General features: G+C 39.1%; 1 protein-coding gene across 1 annotated transcript in view; it reads right to left on the reverse strand.

Annotated features, from left to right (window-relative positions):
- LOC102868240 (MLN64 N-terminal domain homolog) overlaps positions 1-23,240 on the reverse strand; it is a 32,428-nt gene extending 9,188 nt beyond the window's left edge. The window contains exons 1-6 of the mRNA XM_006887621.1: positions 23,016-23,240; positions 17,245-17,322; positions 8,462-8,539; positions 6,174-6,227; positions 5,949-6,066; positions 3,951-4,046 (exon numbers count right to left, since the gene is read on the reverse strand). Of these exons, the coding sequence (XP_006887683.1) occupies positions 3,951-4,046; positions 5,949-6,066; positions 6,174-6,227; positions 8,462-8,539; positions 17,245-17,322; positions 23,016-23,240 (649 nt within the window). The remainder of the gene's footprint in view (positions 1-3,950; positions 4,047-5,948; positions 6,067-6,173; positions 6,228-8,461; positions 8,540-17,244; positions 17,323-23,015) is intronic.
- Positions 23,241-23,548: the final 308 nt, after the last annotated feature.

Consider the following 23,548-nt stretch of genomic DNA (forward strand, 5'->3'; position numbering starts at 1 on the left):
TATATTAAAAATTATTTTCCAACACCAAAGCTCAAAGGCATCAATTCTCCTTCTATCATCCATAGTCATTGTCCAGCTCTCTGACGCAAAGCAAGTTACTGCAAAGACCATGGCCTGTATCAGGTGCACCTTAGTCTCCAGAATGACACTGTTGCTCTTTAGTACTCTGGAGAGGTCCCTTACATCAGACTTTCCCAACACAATATGTCTTTTAATTTCTTGGCTGCTGATACCAAGAGTGTTGACTGTGGAGCCAAGCAAACTAAAGCAGTGAACAATCTCAATCTCTTCACCACCTATCATGATGTTGCCAATCAGGCCAGTGGTGACAATCTTTGTTTTCTTGATATTGAGCTTTAATCCATATTGAAGGCTACAGTCCTTGACCTTCTGCAGCAAGCACTTCAGGTGCTTTTCAGTTTCAGCCAGCAGGGTTGTGTCATCTGCATAAGGCACACTATTGATAAGTCTTCCTCCAATAATGATGCCACATTTCTCCTCCTAGAGCCCAGTGTCCTGGATAATCTGTTCTGCATACAGATTGAAAAGATATGGCGATGGGACACATCCCTGGTGTACACCCATCCCAATATTGAACCATGCAGTGTTTCCTTGCCCTGACAACTGCCTCCTGGTCGAAGTAGAGGTTTTGCATTAGCAGGATTAGGTGTTCTAGGATTGCCATTTTTCTCAGAGTTAGCCACAGTATTAAAAACAAAAAAGCAAACAACCAACCAACCAAACAACGAATGTTTGCATGTAAGAGATGACCTACAAAAATTATTGGTCAGTGTCAAACCTTTGTATACTTTGGAAAACTGGTACCAGATGCAATATGATGTGGCTAGGGTAAATCTAAATAAGATAAATGTGCCCTAAGTTTAATTCACATGTTGGCCTATTAGGCTAATAGACTAATGAAAGTTATCCTCAAAAGGAACATTAATTCATCATACTGTGTGCTCTTTTACCCGTTGTAATACTATTAGTGTTCTCTCATACCTGGCACCTTCTGTTAAATGCAACTGGGATTCATTTCACTAGGCTTTAATGGTGAAAAGCATCTTTTTGCCCCCAATCCCAAGTTTTCACAGAATCCCAAAGATACTTTTGGAGCTGGGAATGGATTCCTTCTCTTCAATGAATAATTTAAAGCTTCTTTTTAAATTTTTTAGCTGAATAAGCACCTGTTCCAATTAAAAGAAATGTAAGAACCTTCTTTTAACAAGCACACTAATTAAAGTAGTAGCTTTCAATTGGGTAAATTGAATATTCAGATAATGCAACTACAATATAGTAAATCAAGCCACTTTGTAAACTACTCTTTTAAGTAGTAATGTGCATTTTAATTTTTTAAACGAATTAAAACAAAGTCAACATGGAATTTTCATTGTTTAGCTTTATAACCCAATAAAATGAAACGGCTTCTGACTTCCACTAGGTGGCAGTAAAAGCCTCAGGCAGGAAGACAACAGAAGGAACGCTTAAAATATGCTTGAGGTGATATTCCTTCCAATTAATAAAGTGCTCGCAGGAGCAATGATTTTGCAAATTATTACCTACCTTGGGAGGGACTGGACAGCATTATGCTGAGTGAACTAACTCAGTCCCATAATGACAAATACTGTATAAAACAAGGGGTGAAGATGGGGGGAGATGTTAATCATCAGATCGCACAATTTGAGGGGTTAAGGGGAGTCACGGAATGGGAAGGATCCCACATAAAAACAATATATTCGAACCGTGTAAACAAACTAGTAAAAATAAAAGTATTCTTTTTAAAAAAAGAAGAGATAGTGCTATTGAGTTGACTGCCACTTGGAGGAACTCTTGGAACCTTTCCTGACCCTGCACCATCCTCCCAATCTCTGATATGCTCTAGAGTCCACTGTTAAATTACTGTCAAGCCATCTTCCCAAGGGTCTTCTCCTTTCTCTGATCCACTTCCCCTCCTGCCCTTTCACAGCACGATGCCTTTTTCCACTGTGAAACTATTATTATTGAAAAATTTTATTAGTCTCAGAAAAATAAGTGGTTAAAAAAATACAACACTGTGTTTCTAAGAGGGGCTATTCCTTGGAGAGAGACATAATGCTGGGATGGGTGGACGGTTGGCACAGGAGAGGAAGACCCTCAACCAGGTGGACTGACACAGTGACTGCTGCAATGGGCTCTAGTGTGTCAGGAAGTGTAAAGACGACATAAGGATAGGACGGGTATCAGATCTGTTGTTCACAGGGTCATTATGGCTCATACTTGACTTGACGGCACCTAACAAGATAAATACATGAACTATAAATGATCTTTCTTTTCTTTTTTTTAAGAAAGAGTCCTATCATCTTGAAAAAGCAAAACGAAATAAACAGTATGAGATCATAAAAAGTTTAATACTTAATTCTAGTCTTCAGCTAATCCATAACTGTCTATCATTTGGCTCTGTTTTTGTACTTTCTACGGCTTTCTGACTTCAATAGACCAAAATCTCTAGGTATTTGGAGCTCTCCTAATACACTGACATTTCATATTGCCAAGGCTTTGATCATTCACAAGGCATTCTCAGCCTAGAATCTGTTTTTTTTTTTGTTATTTTTTTTAGAATCTGTTTTATTACATTGTATGTGTTTAAAATATTTATTGTGCTTACTACTGAGAACTTCACATATGCACGTGAAAGTTGGACAATGAATGAGGAAGAGCAAAAGAGAACAAATACCTTTCAATTGTGACAGAAAAGAAAACTAACTATACCACGGTCTGCCAAAAGAGCAAAGCCTTTGCCTCACATATTTTAGGCATGTTATCTAAAGGGGCCAGTCCCCAGAGAAAGACATCCTGCTTGATAGAGTCAGTGAAAATGATGAAGACCCTGAACAAGGTGGAGTGGCAGAGTGGTTGCAGGCCCGAGTCAACCTCAGTGAGATAGTGAGGATGGCACAGCACTGGGCATGACTTCATTCTGCTGTCCAAACACTGCTATGAGTCGAAGCTGACAATGGCACCGAGCCGAAACAATAAAATGGAAGTTCCCTGTGTACAGACGTGAACTACCCTGAAGGGCTTTCAAGGTCTGTCTCCTGAGATGCTTCTGGGGATATTGAAACTCCTCTCTTTTCAGCTGCTCCACAGGAGAAGGATGGACAATCACTTCCCGTGTGATTTCATGTGTCTGAAAATCCACTGGAGGGTCAGCCATGAGTCAGTTTCAACGCAATGGTACTCAACAACCCCCTTTCAGCTTAAGAGCTGTAAGAGCTGAGGGCTTAACTACTGCACCACCCAGGGACTCCTTGACAGAGTGGTTTTACAGAGAAAAGGTGTCAGTATTAGTAAATCCCTTAGAACAGAGCCTGACATTGACTACTGGTTACTACTTGTTACTGGTAACAGAGAACCCTGATTTGGGAGATAAGATTATAGGCAGTCAGTTAAGAGGTTAGTGCAGGACCTTAAACAACAAACACTGATCTGATACTGGAAATGACAGCAAGTGGGGGCAAACTGAGTAAGATAAAGGAGGTAACAATCAATGAGGGAAGAGCAATAGGGCTGCAGTAAGGCCCTGGATTCTAGAGCGGGCAAGTGTGTAGACAGTGCTAGTGCTGCCTTCTCAGACCCGGAGAATCCTGGAGGAAGGAGGGGAAAGGCATGGAAGAGAGGGCCGCACGCCTCCTCCCTTCTCTTCCTGTCTTCTAAGATGTGGACACATCACAGTGCACATCCTTCTTTACTTCACCAAATTGCTGTCATCACTGGGTCACACCGCTACTGGTCTTACATCAAGTCTAACGCTATTTATTTTCCTATCTTTAGTCCCTGGCATGGTAAATGTTTGGTAAGATGGAGAGAGAGAGAGAGAAGGAGAGTCAGAGGCAGAAAGACTGAGAAAACAAGTGTGCAAGCTGAGTTTTATAATCCAAAACAAAACCACAAGCAATAATGAAATTTTTTACCTGCTTCTGATTCTGGAGGAGAATAAAACTGACCATCAGAAAGACCACCAGGTATAAGTGGCGCCCTCTCAGAAGCATTTTGAACTATCAGCAGTCCTGGAAGAAAAGAAATTATAGAATGATGCCATCATTCTAGAAGTTTCTTGCAAGATTAAGCACAGTAATGGTGCTATTATTGCTTTTTAAAATTCTTAGTAAAAAGAGGTAGTTAAAAAAATCTCTTGGCCTTTTTATGAAAACATTTTTCCATTAATAAACTATGAACTAGTACTATAATGTTATATACCAGCCAGTTTAAACAATAGTCATATGCTAACCATGGATTTTTTTTACTCCATATTTAATAGCATCTTCCCTTGAGAATATCTACCCTCCTATAAAAAAATTAACAATCCTCAAGCTAGAGGATTTTTTTTGTTAAAGAAATGACAAATATAAAATCCATTAAAAGAATGACTTTTTATCAACATTTAAAAACTATTCAAGATGAAGAAACAGTATTTACATAATAAAAATTTCTCCTCATAAAAGGAATACATTAAAGAAAACAATGAGAGAAAGGAGGAAGTGTGATGTGGACACCTCGAGAAAGTCCCACCGGATGAGAGGAGCCACCACGACTGAGTTCTCCTGACTGAAGGCTGTGTAGAGAGAGTTAGGAAGCCATGGTCCAAGAAGCAGGTGCCACCTGTGTGGAATATGTACTACCAACATCCAAGCAGTGATGCTTCTGTGATTTTCATTCATTTCTGTCTCACTTTATTTACTGGTTACTTTGAACTTGGCTTAATTCTGTAAGCAGTCAAGCCTCACCCATAATCTTCACTATGTTTCTGAAAGAGTTCAGTGTGATGTGTTTATAAAATTAAAAAGAGACTTCCATTAGCTCTATTTGTACTTGTCCCTTTAATAAAATATGCTTTTATAAATAAACAGAGGTTACAAGATAAAAGACACATCTCAGCCTAGTAAATATACTGGGTGAAAAATACGCTTTTGAATGATAACATTTTCCTTATAGATTTCATCTCTGTAAATGAGATTTGCCAAAGTAAAACTACTTGTAAAGATCTTGTAAGGATACTTTTTTAATCTCTTTGTTTCTTCAGGATATTATAATCATGCTTAGGTTTATATAAGATACAAGATTTATTTTTTCCCCTGTTAGGCAAGATAAAGAGTCAATAATTGACAGCATAAACATGGCACATCTTAAACCTCCAAGAGTCCCTGATGCAATGTCCAGGGGGCTTTTGCTACTAACAGCATGAGGGAAGAATTCCAGCCTGGTAAGTAATCAAGAAGCTCAACCAGTCATTCAGCTTTCCCTGTTAACATGCTGGATGTTCGCAGCCACACAGTGAGACCAGCTTGGCTGTAGCAGATCGTGCCACTACACAGTGCAAACTACTACACAGACATGGAAAAGATGAAATCCCAAAAAGGTTAGGCTTTTCTCTGGCTTACGACTTTCCTCCTCTAGATACCACCTTCATCACTAATCCACAAAGAGTCCCCGTGGCAGGTACTCAACAGTATCACAAATAACTATAAACCATTCAATGTTCCCGGCCCCTGCCCAGGTTGTCTGGATCATAATGTGAGACTCTGTTGAACTGGTTTTATTTTGCCTCACTTCACTCAAATTTTGCTTGATTTTCTTGCCTGTAAACACTAGTCTTGTTTATATGCACAGAATGGTTGGTCTACTATCATTATCACTAGCAGGGAGAAATAAAAGGTCAGCTGGACTGAAGAGAAAGGTGCTGGCTGTTTTTGTAGCTGTTATTTGAACATTTGTTTGTTTTCATCACTGTTCACAGTGTCTACCTGGCCCTATTCTTTCACCATCCTTTCTCCTGATTTTTGCTATAGCTACTGAACAATGGAGCTATCTACCTTGCCTAACTGCAATTGTGTGCAGCTCCACTCTAACCAAGACATCCTTCTGCTCAGCACTCAGTGAGTCACAGGAAGCTTATGTTGAGAGAAACTTACTGTTTTCTTCTTCCGCTTCTTGAGGTAACACTTTAAAGTCCAGGAACCAGGTCTCAATCCAGGCAAGGATGAATGAAATGATGGGCAGCACATAGCCAAAAGCCCCTTGAGAGAAAAGCTGGAAGAAGAGATGCGAGTGGAAGAGGGAAATGCAGTTAGCATGAGCTCGCAGGGCAAACCCAGGCTTGGTCATCACCATTGGGAATGGTGAGCACTAGGCCGTACCTTTGAGAGGATCACTTTTGCTAATAAGAAGGCACTGGTCACTGCGGTCGTCAACTGAAAGAGACACATTGGGTCATTACAAACAGCAGTACAGAAAAAGAGTGCAAAGCCACGCCTTTGAGAAGATTGGTTTTGAAAATAGAAAGGCACTGGTCACCCTGGTCATGAACCCTAAGAATCTTCCATGTAGACTTTTCATGCTGTGACAGTGCCTCCCTCAGAAGAGACCCTTTGGCCATCTGAAGCAGGAGGGGGTGGGTGAGAGGCTGTGCCTGGCCCCAGCCTTGTTTCTTGTCCCATAACTTTACGCTTCCAGTGCTAAAACTCAAGGCAAAGCAAAGAGGGCTTCTATGTAGCACTCAACCTCTCTCACTTGATACCTATGATTTCCTTCTTTCACCTCTTAGGAAGCTGTTGTGTCAGGAAGCTAACTTTTGTCCACTGGAAGGTAAAATATTTAAACCTATCACAATCACTTAAAGCAGAATTAGCAAAATGCACAGACAGGGCTTTCCTGAGGGGGTGTGAAACTCAGAGAGAACCCCACAGTTCCTGGACCACGTCACTCCATCCTCAGTTCATATGAGTAGAGTTGAAAACCTGACCACAGAAAATGCCAGCAGCAGCCGTAACTGACAGAACAGAGGCGGGGGAGCATCAGGTACCATTCTAAGTGTTAACAAAGGTTCACTTTTATTATTGGTTAACAAAGCACCACCACTAAAGCACACTCACGTATTCTCCCCTTCTCTCTCTCTCACACACACACTCCCTCATTCCCTTACAAATGTACTCACTCACATATTCTCTCCCTCTCATTCACACATGTGTGTGCGCACACACACATTCTCCCTCTCACATATATATTCTCCCTCTCTTTCACACACACACACACTCTCACACATATTCTCCCTCATTCCCTCACACACATACTCACATATTTTCTCCCTTTCTCACTCACATACATGCACATACACACACACACACACACACACACACACACACACACACATATTCTCCCTCTCTTTCACATTCTCCCTCACAAATGTACTCTCTCTCACATATATTCTTTCTCTCTCACACACACACACACACGAAAGTCTCACATATATTCTCCCTCTCACCCCTCCCTCTCCCACAGTTCAGAGTGAGTTGCTTGGTAGTGGTGGCCACTGATATGCTGATACTGTAGGGAGTCAAGCCTGGCCAGGGCTGTCAATCTCCACGTGTAGGTGGAGCTTTATCTCTAAGAAGATCTGATCGATCACAGTCCTATGATTCTGTGAATGGTCAGAAACGGCCCAGACAGACAGGCAGGCCTGCCCGTGGTGAAATGCTCCCAGGGACAGAAGCCCAGGTTTCCCTTCCTGGTCCACTAGGCTGGGACTCTAACACTGACCACTTGTGGATTCCCTGCTCTCTTTTCTTAGGAAGCTAATGTGTTGGGAAGTGTTGTGTACCAGAAGTTAAAATATCCAAACACAGTACAACTACTGAAACAAAAGACTCACACTGGAGGCTGCATCTTATTCCTATTAATATAAATTAATATTAGTAAATTAATTATTAAATTAAAACATTAAATAAGTATAATATCAGTTAAATAATAATAATAATAATATTCCAATTAATCTTATTCCTATTAATTGCTGGACTGCAGCTTATTTCTGAGCAGTCTCTCTAATCTGATGAGCCCAACAACTCCCCTGATAGATTTCCTCTCAAAAAGGTGAGTATCTGGGAACTGGCAAAAGTAACTCAGGAAGAAGGGATTATAATTATTTCAACCGGCAAATATTTACTGAGGGTAAAAAGCATGTGTCAAGTTCTGTTCTCGATGAAAGAAAACAGATGAATGAAGTCACTGCCTTCAACATAGTCCAAAGACAACAAGAAAAAAGAGCTCTGGAGATTTCCTTTTGAGATAGAAGGGAAATAAGATGAGGGGCAGGGGAGACATTATTAAAATAAGTAGACTCATATTAGGAAAAAATCACTAAGGAGTTTCTGCCAAACAAGACAATTTCTAAATATTTTAACAGCAGTGAGCTCATCCTACTTCTCAAATGGAGTAGTTATCAGCCAATAATTATTCTAGGGCCCCTGAATTTCTCAACTGGATTGGCGTCCACAGATGAATCTAGTTAGTTATACATTAACCCTGGAAAGAAGCCTGGAGTGGTAAACAACTGAAATGGGGAAGGAGGAAACTAGAAAAAGGCTCACAGCTGTGATAGGTGCTGGGCAGCCCTACCCACAGGGACTGATCAATCACTCAGGGCACTCACCGCGATCGCCCACCAATGGCGCAGTTTACAGACAGCATAGGCAAGTATCAACACCTTAAAGCGAAAAACCGCCAAAAGCTGTGTTTCAAAAGAGAAAGAGAGAACATTATTTAAATACATATAAAAATTTATTTAGCATTTGGGAAGTTAAGCTCTAAAACAAAACTGTAATACTACACAAAAAAGGGTTTCAAATCAATTTCCTATTATCAAAGAACACAGGGAACTCTGGTGGCCTAGTGCAAGAAGCTGCACTGCAATCCCAAAGGTGCAGGGTTCGAATCCACCAGATGCTCTGCTGGAGAAAGAAGGGACATCTCCTTCCGTGCCAGTTGGATCTCATTGACGGTGCACAAGGGGGGAGAAAAGAACATACTGACGAAGCTCTGGCAGCACAGTCGGTAGGGAAGAGCCCTGCTAACATGCAGGCAGCCTCTGTCTGGTAGTTTAAATCTATATTGTACCCAGTGATATTCACAGCCTCCAGAAAACTGCTGGAAGGTCAGCTATCAGTTGGTTCCAACTGGACAGAAAAGAGATTGAGAGTTCTAGATATACCAGGACTCTCTTGTGGTCTAGTGAGTAGGGCATTGTACTGCCAACACAAAGGCTTGGTTTGAATCTACCAGTTGTTCTAAGGCAGAAAGATGGGCAATCTCCTCCCCTGTGATTTATGGTCTTTGACAACCTGCTAGTGGGTCAGCTTTGAAGTGATTCTGACTCAAAAGGCCAAAAATGACTGACATATACCATTTCAAGGCAGGAGGCAATCCTCTGAACACAGGCTTTTCTACTTCAGACACAAACTCTCATTTTAGGAGCTATCAGGTAGGTTCTCAGTGAAGCCCACATCAAAATTCTGGTATATTGGGGTCTTAGGGAGAGGTCGGTAGTTAACATTTTATTATTAATATGGGTAGTAGCTGTGGTATCTACACAGGTAAAAGGGTCCAATCTCCCTCTAGTCCCCTATGCCCTTATCACTACTCATGAGGTGGCAAACCAGTGTTTCCAACTTCCCCATGTCCACCACCCCAAAAATCCAGCTCTACCTCAGGCTACAGTCATACTTTCCTGTATGTGGAGCTGAGAGCTCTGAAAGTATTCCTCCCAGGGCCTGCAGACTCTGGTACCAGTGAGTTGCACACAGCACCCAGGTTAGAGGGTGCACTTCCCCTAAACTAGGAGACGCCATGGTTAACCAGGCAGACTTGTCAGGGTTCTTCTGTGGACAGCAGAAATCCTGCCCCATGCTAGGTGCCCCAATGCTTGACATATCCTTAACATATCTTTCCCATAGCATCCATATCTGTTTTATGATATTTAAATGCTTGCTTGTTTTATGGTTTCCTCTTGTCGTTATGTGCCATCAAGTTACCTACAACTCATAGTGACCCTATGGACAATAGCTCAGAAAGATGTCCCATCTTGAGCCAATCTCAACGTCTCTGACAGACCTGATCCCATTTCTCCAGTCACTGAGTCAGCCCATCATATCTGGGGTCTTCCTCTCCTGTGCTGTCCCTCCACCCTTCCAAGCATGATGTCCTTCTCCAAGGACCGGTCCCCTATGCCCCGTTGGCCATGTGTCAAAGTATGAGAGATGGAGCTTCAAAATTCTAGCCTCCAGAGATCAAATTGGTTTCATCCTCTCCAGTACAGATCTTTTTGTTCTCCTAGAAGTAGACAGTATGTTCAACACTCTTTTCCAGCACCACAACCCAAAGGCATCAATCCTTCTTTTATCACTAATTATTGTCCAGCTCTCTGATGCATAGCAAGTAACTGTAAAGACCACAGCCTGGATCAGGCACACCTTAGTCTCCAGAATGATGTTATTGCTCTTCAGGACTCTGGAGAGGTCCCTGACAGCAGACTTTCCCAATGCAACTTGTCTTTTGATTTTTTGACCATGGGTGCTAAGAGTGTTGATTATAGAACAAAGCAAGCTGAAGTTATCAACAATCTCAATCTCTTCTTTGAATATTATGAAGTTGCCAACAGGCCAAGTGGTGAAAATCTTTGTTTCTTTGTTGTTGAGCTTCAATTCACATTGAAGACTACAGTCCTGGACCTTCCACAGCAAATGCCTTATGTCCTCTTCAGTTTCAGTAAGGAAGGCTGTGTCATCTGCATAACACAGGTTGTTGATGAACCTTCCTCAAATCCCGATTCTACATTCTTCTTCATAAAGTCTAGGTTTAGAAATTATCTGTTCTGTATATAGATTGAAATTTCTAATTATCAATACCTGCTCTTATTGGTACGACACTTCCCTATCACTTTCCTATACTGAAGTCAGTGGCTTGCATATTGTTACTTGTTTTAAATTTGTGCATGAATATGGTTGATTGTTTATTATAGTTTACTCTTATTTGTCTGTCAATTTGCTGTACTAGGGTGACTTGTATGTTGTTGAAGCTATGCACCAGTTATTTCAAATGCTAGCATGGTCATTCGTTTCCAGTGGAACTTTCAGACTAAGACGAAATAACAGGACTTTGAAAACCCTATGAATAACAAAGGAATATTGTTATACATAGTACTGGAAATACATTTAAAAATGAGAAGAAACAGTTGCAAACATCTATTAATAACTGGAACATGGACTACACGAAGTATGAATCTAGGAAAACTGGATGTTGTAAAAATAAAAGTAATGCATAAAGACTTACAGCAGAGACATTAGTGACCTGAAATGGACTGGTAATGTCTACTATGAATCAGACAATGTCCACTATGAATCAGACAATCATGATTGATTATCTTGGGAATGACAAATTAAGGAAGAACGGTCAAAAAGAACATTTCAAGATTTATCCTGAAGTACAACGCTGTCAGTGATACCTCTAGCAACAAATTTATTATTCAAATATGCACACTGACAACTAAAGTCAAAGATGAAGAAATTGAGGACTTCTACTGACTTTTGCAGTCTGAAATTGATCCAACATGCAATCAAGATGCATTAATAACAATTGGTACTTTGAATGTAAAAGTTGGAAACAAAGAAAAACTGACTGGTGGTCAGAAAATACAGACTTGGTTCCAGTAACGAGGCTGGAGACAGAATGACTGAATTTTATGCACTTAATGATTTACTCATTACAAATACCTTTTAAAAAAAACAGAAATGGTGGTTATTCATGGACCTCATTTGATTTCAAAGGAATCAGACTGACTACATCTGTGAAAAGAATCAATCCAGAAGCTCAATATTAGCAGTCAAAACAAAGCCAAGTGCTGACTGTGGAACAGATCCTCAATTACTCATGTGTAAGTTCAAACAGAAGCTGAAGAAAATGAAAACAAGTCCATAAGAATCAACATATGACCCTGAATCGATCCCATATGAATTTAAAATCCTTCTCCAGAACAGAGCCAGTGAAGTGAATATTAATGACGGGACACACTGATGATAAGACCAGGAGAGCTGAGGTAGGAAATCAAGAATATCATCCATAAAGACAGGAGAAAAAAAAAACACCAAACTGGATGGCAGAAGAAATTCTGAAAATTGCACAAGAACACAAAGAGGTTAAAACTAAAACAATGCTAAAGTAAAAAAGATGAACAGAGTATTTCAAAGGGCAGCTAAAGACGACAAGACGAAGCATTATAATCAAATGTGCCAAGAGCTGGCGTTAGAAAATAAAAAAAAAAAATCAGCATTTCTCAAGCTGAAAGAACTGAACACCACATTCAAGGCTCAAGTTGCAATACTGAAGAATTGTATGGGTGAAATCTTGAATAATGAAGAAACCATAAAAAGAAGATGTAAAGAATACAAAAAGGCACTGCAACAAAAAGAAATGGTCACACTGAAACATTTCAATTAGTAGCATATGCTCAAGAACCAATGGTAATGAAGAAAGAGGTTCAAGTTGCACTGTAAGAATTTACAATAAGGCCCCAGGTATTAATATCACATCAACTGACACGTTTTAACCAACAGATTCAGCACTGAAGACATTCACCAGTTTATGCCAAGAAATTTCGCAGAATGAGAGAGGCCCATATTTGTTCCCATTCAAAAAAAGATGATTCAACATAATATGGAAGATGATTCAACATAATGTGGAACTAGTGAACAGTATCATTCATATAATATGCAAGCAATATCTTGCTGACAATTATTTAAAAATGGATTGAACAGTATACTAACAGAGAACTTCCAGAAATTCAAACTGGATTCAGAAGTAGAATAAGTGATATCAATATTGATGTCAGATGGGTTTTGGCTCAAAGCAGAGAATACTAGAAAAAATATTTATAAGTGTATTATTAATTATAAAAAGGCATTTGTGTGGATTGTAACAAATATGGCTAACATCAAGGAGAATAGAATCCCAGAACACTTAATTGTGCTTATGCCAAATCTATACATAGACTGAGAAGCAGCAGCAATTATCTGAAAGAACGAAGGAGCACTGTATGGTTTTAAATCGAGAAAAGTGTGCATCAGGGCTATATCCTTACACTGTACCTATTCAAACTGTTTGTTGAAAAATAATTAGAGAAAATTAACATGAAGAAGAATGGATTGGAGGAAGGCTCTTTAATAACATGTGTTATGTAAACAACACAGCCTTGCTCAGAAAGTGAAGGGTACTTGAAACAGTAGCTTCAGAAAAATCAAAGCCTTCAATATGGATTATATCTCAACATTAAGAAAATAAAAATCCTCAACACTAGACCAATAGGCAACATTATGACTGATGGAAAAAAGGTTGAAGTCCTCAATTATTTCATTTATTTGGATCAACAATCAACATCCATGACAGCAACAGCCAAGGTATCAAAAGATGCTTTGCATAGGAAAATCTGCTGTCCACGAACTCTCTAACATGCTAAAGAGCAAGGATGTTGAGTTTAAAGACAAAGCTGTGTCTGGTATATTCACACAATGGAATACTACGCAGCACTGAAAAACAAGGAACTCGTGAAATATTATGCAAAATGGATGACTCTGAAGGACATTATGCAGAAATATCTCAGTCAAAAAAGGACAAATATTGCATAGGGCCACTGCTGTAAAACAGGACTGACATCAGGGTTGAGGACAAACAGAAAAGGAGGGGAGGAATAATGTCTATTGCACTGAAAAATATGAGGGTGAGAACTGTTTAAAAGGGATATATGAATGGGTATTATTGTCATTACAGAAGTCCAGAGTGAAGGCTGCATAGTAGAGGGGACTTGGGGGGAGGTAGCACATAACAATTGAAGAGTTTTTCTTTTTCTTTTCAAGAAGAAGAGTTAATTGGGGGGGCAGGGAGAAAGTGCAACAATGAATGACTGGAAACCCTAAGTCTCTCTAAACTTTCATTGAAATTAACAAAATTTTTTAAAAGTAAGTGTATCTCACACACACACACACACACACACGCAAAGAGAAAGCTGTGCCTGATTCAAGCCATGATATAGTCAACTGTGTCCTAAGCATGTGAAAGTCAGATAATGAATAAAGGCTAGGAGAAGAACAATCAATGCCTTTGAATTTTGGTGTTGGCAAACAGTACTGAAATGGGCTGTCAAAAGAACAAAGTCTATCTTGGAGGAAGCGCAGCCAGGGTGTTTCTTAGGGACAAGGAGGTAAAACTTTGTTTCACCTCACAGACTTTGGGCATGCTATCAGGAGGGAACAGTCCTTAGAGAAAGATACCATGCTGGAAAGGGTGAAGGGTAGAGCTAGACGATAACCCTTAAAGATTGATACAGTGACTGCAACAATGGGCTGGGGTATATCAGAGTCTGCGAGAGTGGTGGAGGCAAGGTTCAGGTCTGTATTTCACAGGATCACTAGATGTTACCTATCAGTAACAATAGTGATACCTTTTCTAATATTAGCCTATGTAATCCCTCACATCAACAATCATAAAATTGTATCACTAGTCCCATTATACAGATGGAGAAACCAAGGCAGAAAGGTTTGGTGACACATACCCTTAGTAATGGAACCAGGATTTGAACCAGGTAACCTTACTCCAAAGAGCAAGGCTCTTAAACACTGTCACAGATATGTTAGAAATTCCTTTTTTCCCTTTGATTTGACATATTTCATTGTTTAACTGATTTTTGTTGAAAACTTTTATGTATTTTGCTTTACATTAATCACAGTTGCACAATACCATTATTTACATTGTGCAAACATAATGTAAACATCTTACAATGTCTTATCTATCCTCACTGTATTCTTGCTTCCCCTTCACCCTATCCATCTATCCATTAATCTCTGCTCCAATTCCTTCTGGTCCCACTCTGTCAGACTTCCATGACTGTTTCTGTGTGTGGACTTTTCTTTAGCCTTTCTCAGCCCCTCAATCCATTCAGTTAGGCATGACTTGTTCCTGACTGTCAACCACACAATACACACAAAGTCTGATCACCCATTTATTTCAGAATGACATAACAAAATATTTCCAATTTTAGGATAAGTGGGAGAAGTCAAGTGACTTGAACAATTTGTCAGGTTAGAGACATGTCAACATTTTATTGCTAATCAAAACTGCTCAAAGTTTGAAGTTTGAGAACTTCTTCATAGTCAAGGACCAGAAGAAAAGCTCACTTAAGATACCTTTATGTAAGCGAAGTTTGTAAGTTAAATGTTTCTAATACACCACTTTCATTAAAAACTAAGTTTTCCAAATCTGTTTACTGTTTTGCTTCTTCAATCATTACAACTCTATCTCTATATTCTGCAGCCATTAATTCCCTAATCATGGAGGCCACAAAGCCTTTGGAGTGGTGGATTAATGTGGCTTTCTGACTCAATTTCAAGACAAAATAAGGGGAGGACTTGAGGGGGGAAAAAAGAAAAAAAACCCTTATTTTATTAACTGTAATCTCTAATAATTTTAGAAGAAAGAAATATCTAGAAATTTAGGACTTCAGTGCTCTGCTACTAACTTAAATGATCTGGTAAGTCAAGCAACTGAACTATGAAACTATTCCTTATTTTAAAACTCTGTGGCAAACATTTTTTTAACAAAACACTGTGGGGAAACCTAATATACCCAAGATATGAAAATGGAGCTACTCTGGCTGCAGTGCAAGGTCCATATCACCACCACGTTATCTCTCAAGTCAGGCCACTGCCATCTAGCTTGAACCAACACATCAGTTTCAACAATAAGCAATGATATAAATAGATGACTTTGACTTTTACTGTTGTTGTTGTTGTTAGGTGCTGTCAAATTGAGTATGATTCATAGTGATCTTATGAACAAGAGTTCGAACCTTGCCCTATCCTGTGCTATCCTCACCATCTCAAATATACTTGGGCCAATTGTTTCAATAACTGTGGCAATCTATATATCTCATTGAAGGTCTTCCTCTCTTCCGCAGACTATCCACCTTTCCAAGCGTGATGTCCAAGGAGTGACCTCTCTTAACAACATGTTCAAATTATGTGTGTTGAAGCTTTAGCAATCCTCAATTCCACAAAGCATCCTGGATGGCACTTTTCTCCAAAACATATTTGTCTGTGCTCTTCAAAGTGTAGGGGATATCCAGCACTCCTCTCTAATAGTACAACTCAAAGGCATTGATTTTTCTTCTCTCATCTTTGTCACTGTCCATCTTTCAGAGGCACAGAAAGTAACTGAAAAGACCATGGTTTGAATTAGGTGCACCCTAATCTTTAAACATATTACTGCTCCTTAGAACTTTGGAGAGGTCCTTGACAGCAGACTTTCCCGAATACAACATATCTTCTAATATCTTGACTGTTATGGTGTTGATTGGGCACCAAGCAAGAGGTTATCACCAACTTCAATCTTTACTCCATCTATCATGATGATGCCTACTGGTCTTGGTGAGAAGTCTTATTTTCTTGTTTTTGAGATGTAATCTATATTGAAAGCTGCAGTCCTTGATCTTTTGCAGCAAATGTTTCGAGTCCTCTTCACTTTCAGCAAGAAAGGCTATGTCATTTGCTTAACACAAGTTGTTGATGACTCTTCCTCCTATCCTGATGCCACATTCTTCTTTCTAAGTCTAGCTTCTCAAATGATTTGTTCAGCACCTGTCTGAGTACGTATGGAGAAAGAACACAGCCCTAACACATACCTTTCTTGATATTAAACTATGCAGTGTTCCTTTGTTCTGTTCCAACACTAGCCCATTAGCCTAGGTATAGGTTTCATATAAATGTAACTAAGTGTTCTGGGATTCCAATTTTTCTAAATATTAGACATAATTTGTTTTGATCTATAGTCAAATGCATTTGCATAGTCAATACAATTGAGTCATTAGGCTATGTCAAAAAGTGTGTTGTCTCAAACATTTGGAAGAACAGACTTTCCTACAAGGAAATGCAAGTGGTTCTTTTTGCTGTCCTCTAGCATCTCCAGTTGATCCTTTTCCCTTGAAGTAACTAAACAATTTCTTATAAAACAAAACTAAAACTCATTGCTGTGGTGTTGGAATCACCTGATAGCTGAACCTCCAGCAGGATTTGAGAGTTGGTAAATCACACAGTGTCTATCCTTCTTCTGGAGAGCTGTCAGATTCTTCTCCTGCAGAGCTGTCACATGATTTGGACTATCAGAGAAGCATCACATTTGGGTTAGCAATGCAATTGCCTACAGACTATGCCACCAGAGCTCCTTCAGTAAGAGAGAAGTAGCATTGAATGAGCTTATAACAAAAGGAGAAGGAAATACAGTTAGCATTTGAGGGAGGGGGGGAAAGAAAGGCACCAATTTAAGGCTCATTTAAAAGAACCTTTGCTTTTTGTTTCCATTATGTCTGAAAGGAAATATAAAAGAGAAAATACTTACAAATATATCAAAGTAAGAAGAGTAGTAGTCATACTGCACTACCTCCTTCTCTAAAGTGTTCTCAATGCCTCCATTCACCTACGAAGAGTCAAAGTAAAAACAAGAAGACTTACATAGGAAGATAATTCAAAAGAAAATACAAGTAAGTTATGATGTATGCCTAAATTCTTAAAGCACAGTAATGTTAAAATATATAGAAACTCCCAGAATTTTGATACAAAGTGTTGAATAGTATCCCTCTTTCTTATTCCTGAACTGACTTATTTAACAAATATAGAAGCACAACTAAAAATGGTCTTTATATGTTTGTAAACTGAAGGGTTAAATAAGAAAACTTTTCATCCTTTTCTGAAATCAAACTTTCCATCATGCAGTAAAAAACCCAAACAGTAATTTACATATATATCCAGGCTAACTGTCCCAGCTTTCCTATGACAGAAGTATCATAAGACAGGGCAGGTATAAAAATTCTCTCTGGCCTTCCACTTTTTATTTACTCATGAATTTTCAGATTTTGCACTCTTATGAACTTTTGTTTCCACTAAGTAAAATAAGAGACAAACTAGGCCTTGAGTTAGATCAGGTAAATCACAGTCACTGATTAAAATCAAGTTATAAAGACTTTGTCATTTATAAATTGTTCTATCAAAAGGAAATTAAATATAATTTGAAATTCCAAAAATTAAACTGTAAACACATTTTTAAAATTGAGGGAAGAGACCTGGGCCTAAGCAGACACTCCATCTGCAAGGGCTGGGGCTGTGCCTAATCATAGAGAACATGATGTACAACAAACACCCCACTCTCTATTTTAGGGTACAATCCCAAAAAACAGATACAGGTGGCCTAAACAGGACACAGTCAAGGGAATTAGCCAGAAACCTGAGTAAGAAGGAAGAAATAAATAAAGAATATTTTTACAAAGCTCACTAATCGGCCAAATTAGAATAAAAGTACAAATAAAGAGTGGCTTTAACTACCTCGTCAGATATTTTATGGGTTAGATTTCCATGGGATCAATCTAAATAACTAATAGGTTCTTAATTGGACTGGTTGGTTGGCTAGTGACCTTTACACATGAAAGGAACTGAAAACCTAGAATATCTGTTAAATTTCTATCAATTATCTAGTCTTACCTCTTTGACCTTTTACACTGAAAACATGCATCAATATCTAAAACAAAACAACTAAAACAAAACCCCTATAACATCAAAAGCATGATTTTGATAGGGAACTTGGCCTAGTGGGAAGAAACTGAACTGCAATCCCAAAGACATGCAGTTCAAATCCACTCAATGGGAGAAGGATGGACAATCTCCTCCTGCATGATTATTGTCTCTGAAAACCCACTGGAGGGTCAACTATGGATTGGTTTCAACTTGATGGTATACAACCACCACCACCTCCGACTTTCCAAACTAAAGAAACTCATCAATATATAAAATATCAAATGCACGATTATTCCAACTGGGAGAATACAAAAGAGGGCTCTACACCCTCCAGAAATGTCCTCTTTCTGGCTGAGAGGACAGGAACCAAAACTGCTAATACATTGCCAATAAACAGCCAGTATGAAAGAAATTCTGCATTTTGATATATTAAGACCCTGTTTTTGTTCTGTCTGTAAATGGGAAAGTCTAAAATCTCTAGCTATATCGTAAACCTGAAATTATATGGTAAAACCACATTTTAAAAACATTGCTGTCTTTAGTTCAAGGTGTCCTACAGATTGAACACCCTCACCCAGAGCTTTTTACAACCATAGCTTTTCTATGTTCCTTCATTAGAAACCTTAGAATCATCCTTAGATATTGGGGGTGATAACATTTATAGTGTTTATGGGGATGGAAATGGGGAAAAGCTGGGTGTGAAGCAGGGAGTGAATGACTTGGAAGATCTTGTAACCATGCTTCCTGTCTGCTCCAGAATCTAACAGCTCACTATTACAGTAAGTCTAAACAGTTCTACAATGTCTTCAAGAATTCCAATAGTACAGCATTATTCTGCCTATACAACTACAGAGAGTCCCAGAGGCCTCTTGTGAAAATAAGCTGCTCTCTGAGAAAAGAATGGGCACTCTCCTCCTGTATGATTTACTGCCTCTGAAAACCTGCTGGAGGGTCAGCTATGGGTTGGTCCCAACTCAGTGGCACACAATGATAACAACACATTGCAATTTCTTAGCTGATATTTTTTTTATTCTATTCCTATCCACTTTTACTCTCTCTCACACACACATAAACACTCCTACCTCAATGCTTCTGCTTATCTTGATCTCCATACCCCCTCCATCAACTGTCAACTGTTTAACCACTCAATCCAAAATTATTCTTCTATCCTCAATGCCATACGTCTTTCCAAACCAAATGCCTAAATCTTCCACACTCCCTCCAAAAACCCCACCCAACCCAAACTCCCCCAATCTAAACTTTGTTATCACAGTTTAACCTTGGAAATAACAATAGCGATCAGAGAGTAAAAGAATCAGACATGTACCTGAAATGTAAATGTAGTAATAAAGACAGGAGAGGATTTTTCTCTTTTTACTCTTTCTGGGTTAAATATATTTTAGTTAATCATAATTACAATCTATCATCGTGCAATGCTTTAAAATTTCCAAGGAACTGCTGCTATATATATTTTGCCACAAACTTCACAAGACAAGAAAGGTATTAGTCAACTTAACTGCTTGAGAAATCAAGATTTACAGAACTTAAATAGGTGTTGGGCAAGAATAATGAATATTCCATGGTCTGCCAAGAGAATAAATAAATTACTATTGGAGGAAGTGAAACCAGGGTGACCATTAGAAGCATGGATGAGGAGACTTTATCTCATACTTTGGGCACACTGTCAGGTGAGATGAGTTTTTGGAAAGAAGTATCACTTAGGAAAGGTGGAGGGCCAGAGAGAAGACCCTCAATGACATAGACACAATGACTGTAACAATGGGCTCAAGTATGACAGAGATTCTGAGGATGACACAGGATAGGGCAAGGTTCTTATCTGTTATTCCTAAAATCACCATAAGTCATAATTCATTAGATAAAGCCTAACATGCTTAGCTCCACAAACAACCCTCTTGGCAACAGCAGCTAGGAAATTAAAAGACAGACTGTATTGGGAAATTCTGCTATTTAGGGACCTCTCCAAAGCACTGAAGAGCAATGGTGTCACTCTAAAGACTAAAGAGCACCTGATACAGGTATCTTTGCAATAACGTGCTATGCATCAGAGAACTGGACAATGACTAGGGAGGCCTCTGAGCTGTGGTGTTGAAGAAGAGTATTGAATATTCTATGGACTACTATGAAAACAAACAAATGTGTCCTGGAGATGGTTAAACCAGGCTGCACCTTGGAAGCAAAGATTCTGAAGTTTTGTCTGACATACTCTGGGCATGTTTCAAGGAGGGACCAGTCTTTAGAGTGAGATGTCATGCTTAGGAGAGGGGAGGGAAAGTATAGGAGAAGAAGGTACTTGATGATATGGATTGATTTAGTGACTGGGGTAATGGGCATAGATGTGTCAGAGACAATAAGATTGGCACAGGATATAGCAGGGTTTAGGGCTGTTGTGCATAGGGTCACTATGAATCACAGGTGACTCGACGGCACATAACAACAACATAGCAAAGCCACAGAGCTGGTTATATTAACTCCAAGTCAAACAAAAAATGTTCTGAAACTTTTTACTATACCATAGTTTTTTTAAAAAAAGAACATTAAAAACCAAGCTATAAACACAAATAAAAAGCCTTTTCCTGGACTATGGTCTCAACCATGTTAAAAGTGGGGGGCAGGAACCCACGTTACCTTCTACTGACCACCACCACTGCAGTTCTTATCATACTAAGGTGTCTGGGCATTTAAAAGAGTTTAACGATAAGAGACCTCAGGCAGTGCAAGGCAAGTCTAAGTCCAGTTTAGAAAATCAGTAGAGTGAAGGGAGAACCAGCCCTTCAAGTAGTGCAAAAAAGAGGAGCTGCCAGTTTCTGCAGACATAAAATGAACCAAGGTGGTCTTGGGTTACTGGAGCTTTCTCAATCCTGTGTCTCAGAGGTGTTGGCTGGCTAGAAGCAGGAGATAAATGGCCAAGCTGGAAGTCATATACATATGAAAGCAAAGCACTTTCACTCAGAACAGCCTGGTCCCCATACTATTAATAACATTCTCTTTCCTTTCTTTTTTTTTAAAAATTATTGACTGGTACAGGAGGAGATTGCTCTTCCTTCTACAGCACAACATCTGGTGGATTCATCTCTTTCCTTTCTTAAAGAATATTGTTACATGACAAATCTGCTGTCAAGGACTTTTCCAAAATATTAAAGAGCAAGAATGTCAGTTTAAAGACTAAGGTATACCTGACCTAAGCCATGATCTTTTCAGTTACTTGCTATGCAGCTGAAATTTGGAAAATGACTAACAATAACAGAAGAATCTGCCTTTGAGTTGTGATGGTGAAGAATTCTGAGTATCACATGGACTTCCAAGAGACCAAACAGGTCTGTCTTTGAGGAAGTACAACTAGGGTGCTCCTTGGAGGTAAAGATAGTGAAATTTTGTCTTACCTCACATACTTTGGGCATTTTTTCTTGGCATTATGGGCCAGAAAAAGACATTATGCTAGGAAAGCTAGAGAGTCAGTGAAAGAGAAAGATCCTCTAGGAGATAAACTGACACAGTGCCTGTAAGAATGGGCCTGATTTTATCAGTGATGGTGAGGATGGTATAGGCTAGTGCAAAGTTCAGATCTGTCATTCACAGAGTCATTATGAGTCATAGTTGACTCAATGGCACCTAGCAACACAGTATCATTAAAAGGCAATGTAAAGTGTTTTTTCTTTTGTTTCTGTGAATCTTATACCGTCCTGCACTCTTCAAAAAAAGAACAACCTGTAGAAAATGATGGCTCTCATTATTAGTAGGGATCTCTGGTGGCCTCGTGGATAAGGTACAGTGATATCAAGCCAAAGGCAAGCAGACTCAATCTGCCAGCTGCTCCTCCGGATAAAGATAGGCAATCTCCTCCAGTGCAATTTACAACCTTTGCAAACCCAATGGAGGGTCAGCTGAGTCAATTCCAACTTGATGGCAATGAGTAAGCAAGTGATTAGTGATTTACAGTCAGACAACGAAAGAAAACAAATTTAATAATGTGCCAAGGAAAATCCCGGTAAGGATATGTAAACTCACAAAAATAAAAAAAAAAAATTAAACTAGAAATTGGATGTCTAAAAAAATTGGCTAAAGATGTTACAGTGTACTCTCTTGAAGCCCCTTCTCTGATCTTCTCATATCAGCAGTTAGTGGACAAATGAGGATAAAAGTATTTCATTATTAGACCATATAAACAGATCTCTTCTCATAGTTTCTGTCACAACTTTTCAACTTAAATATTCAACACAAAAGCAGCCACACACAATACATGAACAGATGCACATGGCTGTGCACGATTTTACTTCTGTTATGAAAATGGGGCAGCTGAACTGAAGCCTATGCATTGTTCTTGCTGATCCTCATTACAGAATATCAATTCTTCCTTCAAAAATCTCAAAATCAACTTTAAATTAATGAAAGTGGCTTTAAACAATGCCAGTAAAGAATACAGAAGATCCAAATGTCCTGGAGAAGTTTCCAATGTGGTCTTGTTTGGGAAAAAATGGAACTTCCATAACAAGACAAAAGCAACAACAATGAAAAATGAAAAAACTATAATTCTGGAAACATTCTTACTATATCATGGAGGAAAAAAAACTCAAACAAACTTACATTTAATTCTATTATCCACAGTAATGTTACAAATAAGAGGTCAAAGGTGACAAACAAGCAGAAAGTCCTCCTGACATCAGAGATGCCTTTCTTCTCCCTCCCTTCATAGGACTCAATCCTGGCCATGAGCTGTGTGGGGTTGATGGAATGGACCTCGCGCAGAGAAGCATGAGAGCTCTGACTCCCAGTGAGGGCATTTTCCATGTCTTCTGGCAGGTAGTTCATCCTGGAGGAGGGTTAAAGCAGCCTTTCCTCAACTTCACCATCCCTAGAGAGAAGAGACCTAGAGAATAAGAGACACCAGTCACATAAAAAAAAAAAAAGAGACACCAGTCACACCAGAGCTCACTCAATCCAACTGCATTACTCCTTCCAATGAGTAACTTTCTTTAAATCTTGGGTTTTGAACTCCCTCTCTTGATTTTTTAAAACAAACAGTAGTGATTAAGGATTAAAACATTAACTTAAAGAGAAAAAAGACAAGAAGGCTCTCGGGTTGATATCATCCATTACTAAAAACTGATTTAGGGATA

The sequence above is a fragment of the Elephantulus edwardii genome, unplaced genomic scaffold, assembly GCF_000299155.1.
Source record: "Elephantulus edwardii isolate Elephantulus edwardi_28Jun2011 unplaced genomic scaffold, EleEdw1.0 scaffold00059, whole genome shotgun sequence".
NCBI classification, from domain to species: domain Eukaryota; kingdom Metazoa; phylum Chordata; class Mammalia; order Macroscelidea; family Macroscelididae; genus Elephantulus; species Elephantulus edwardii.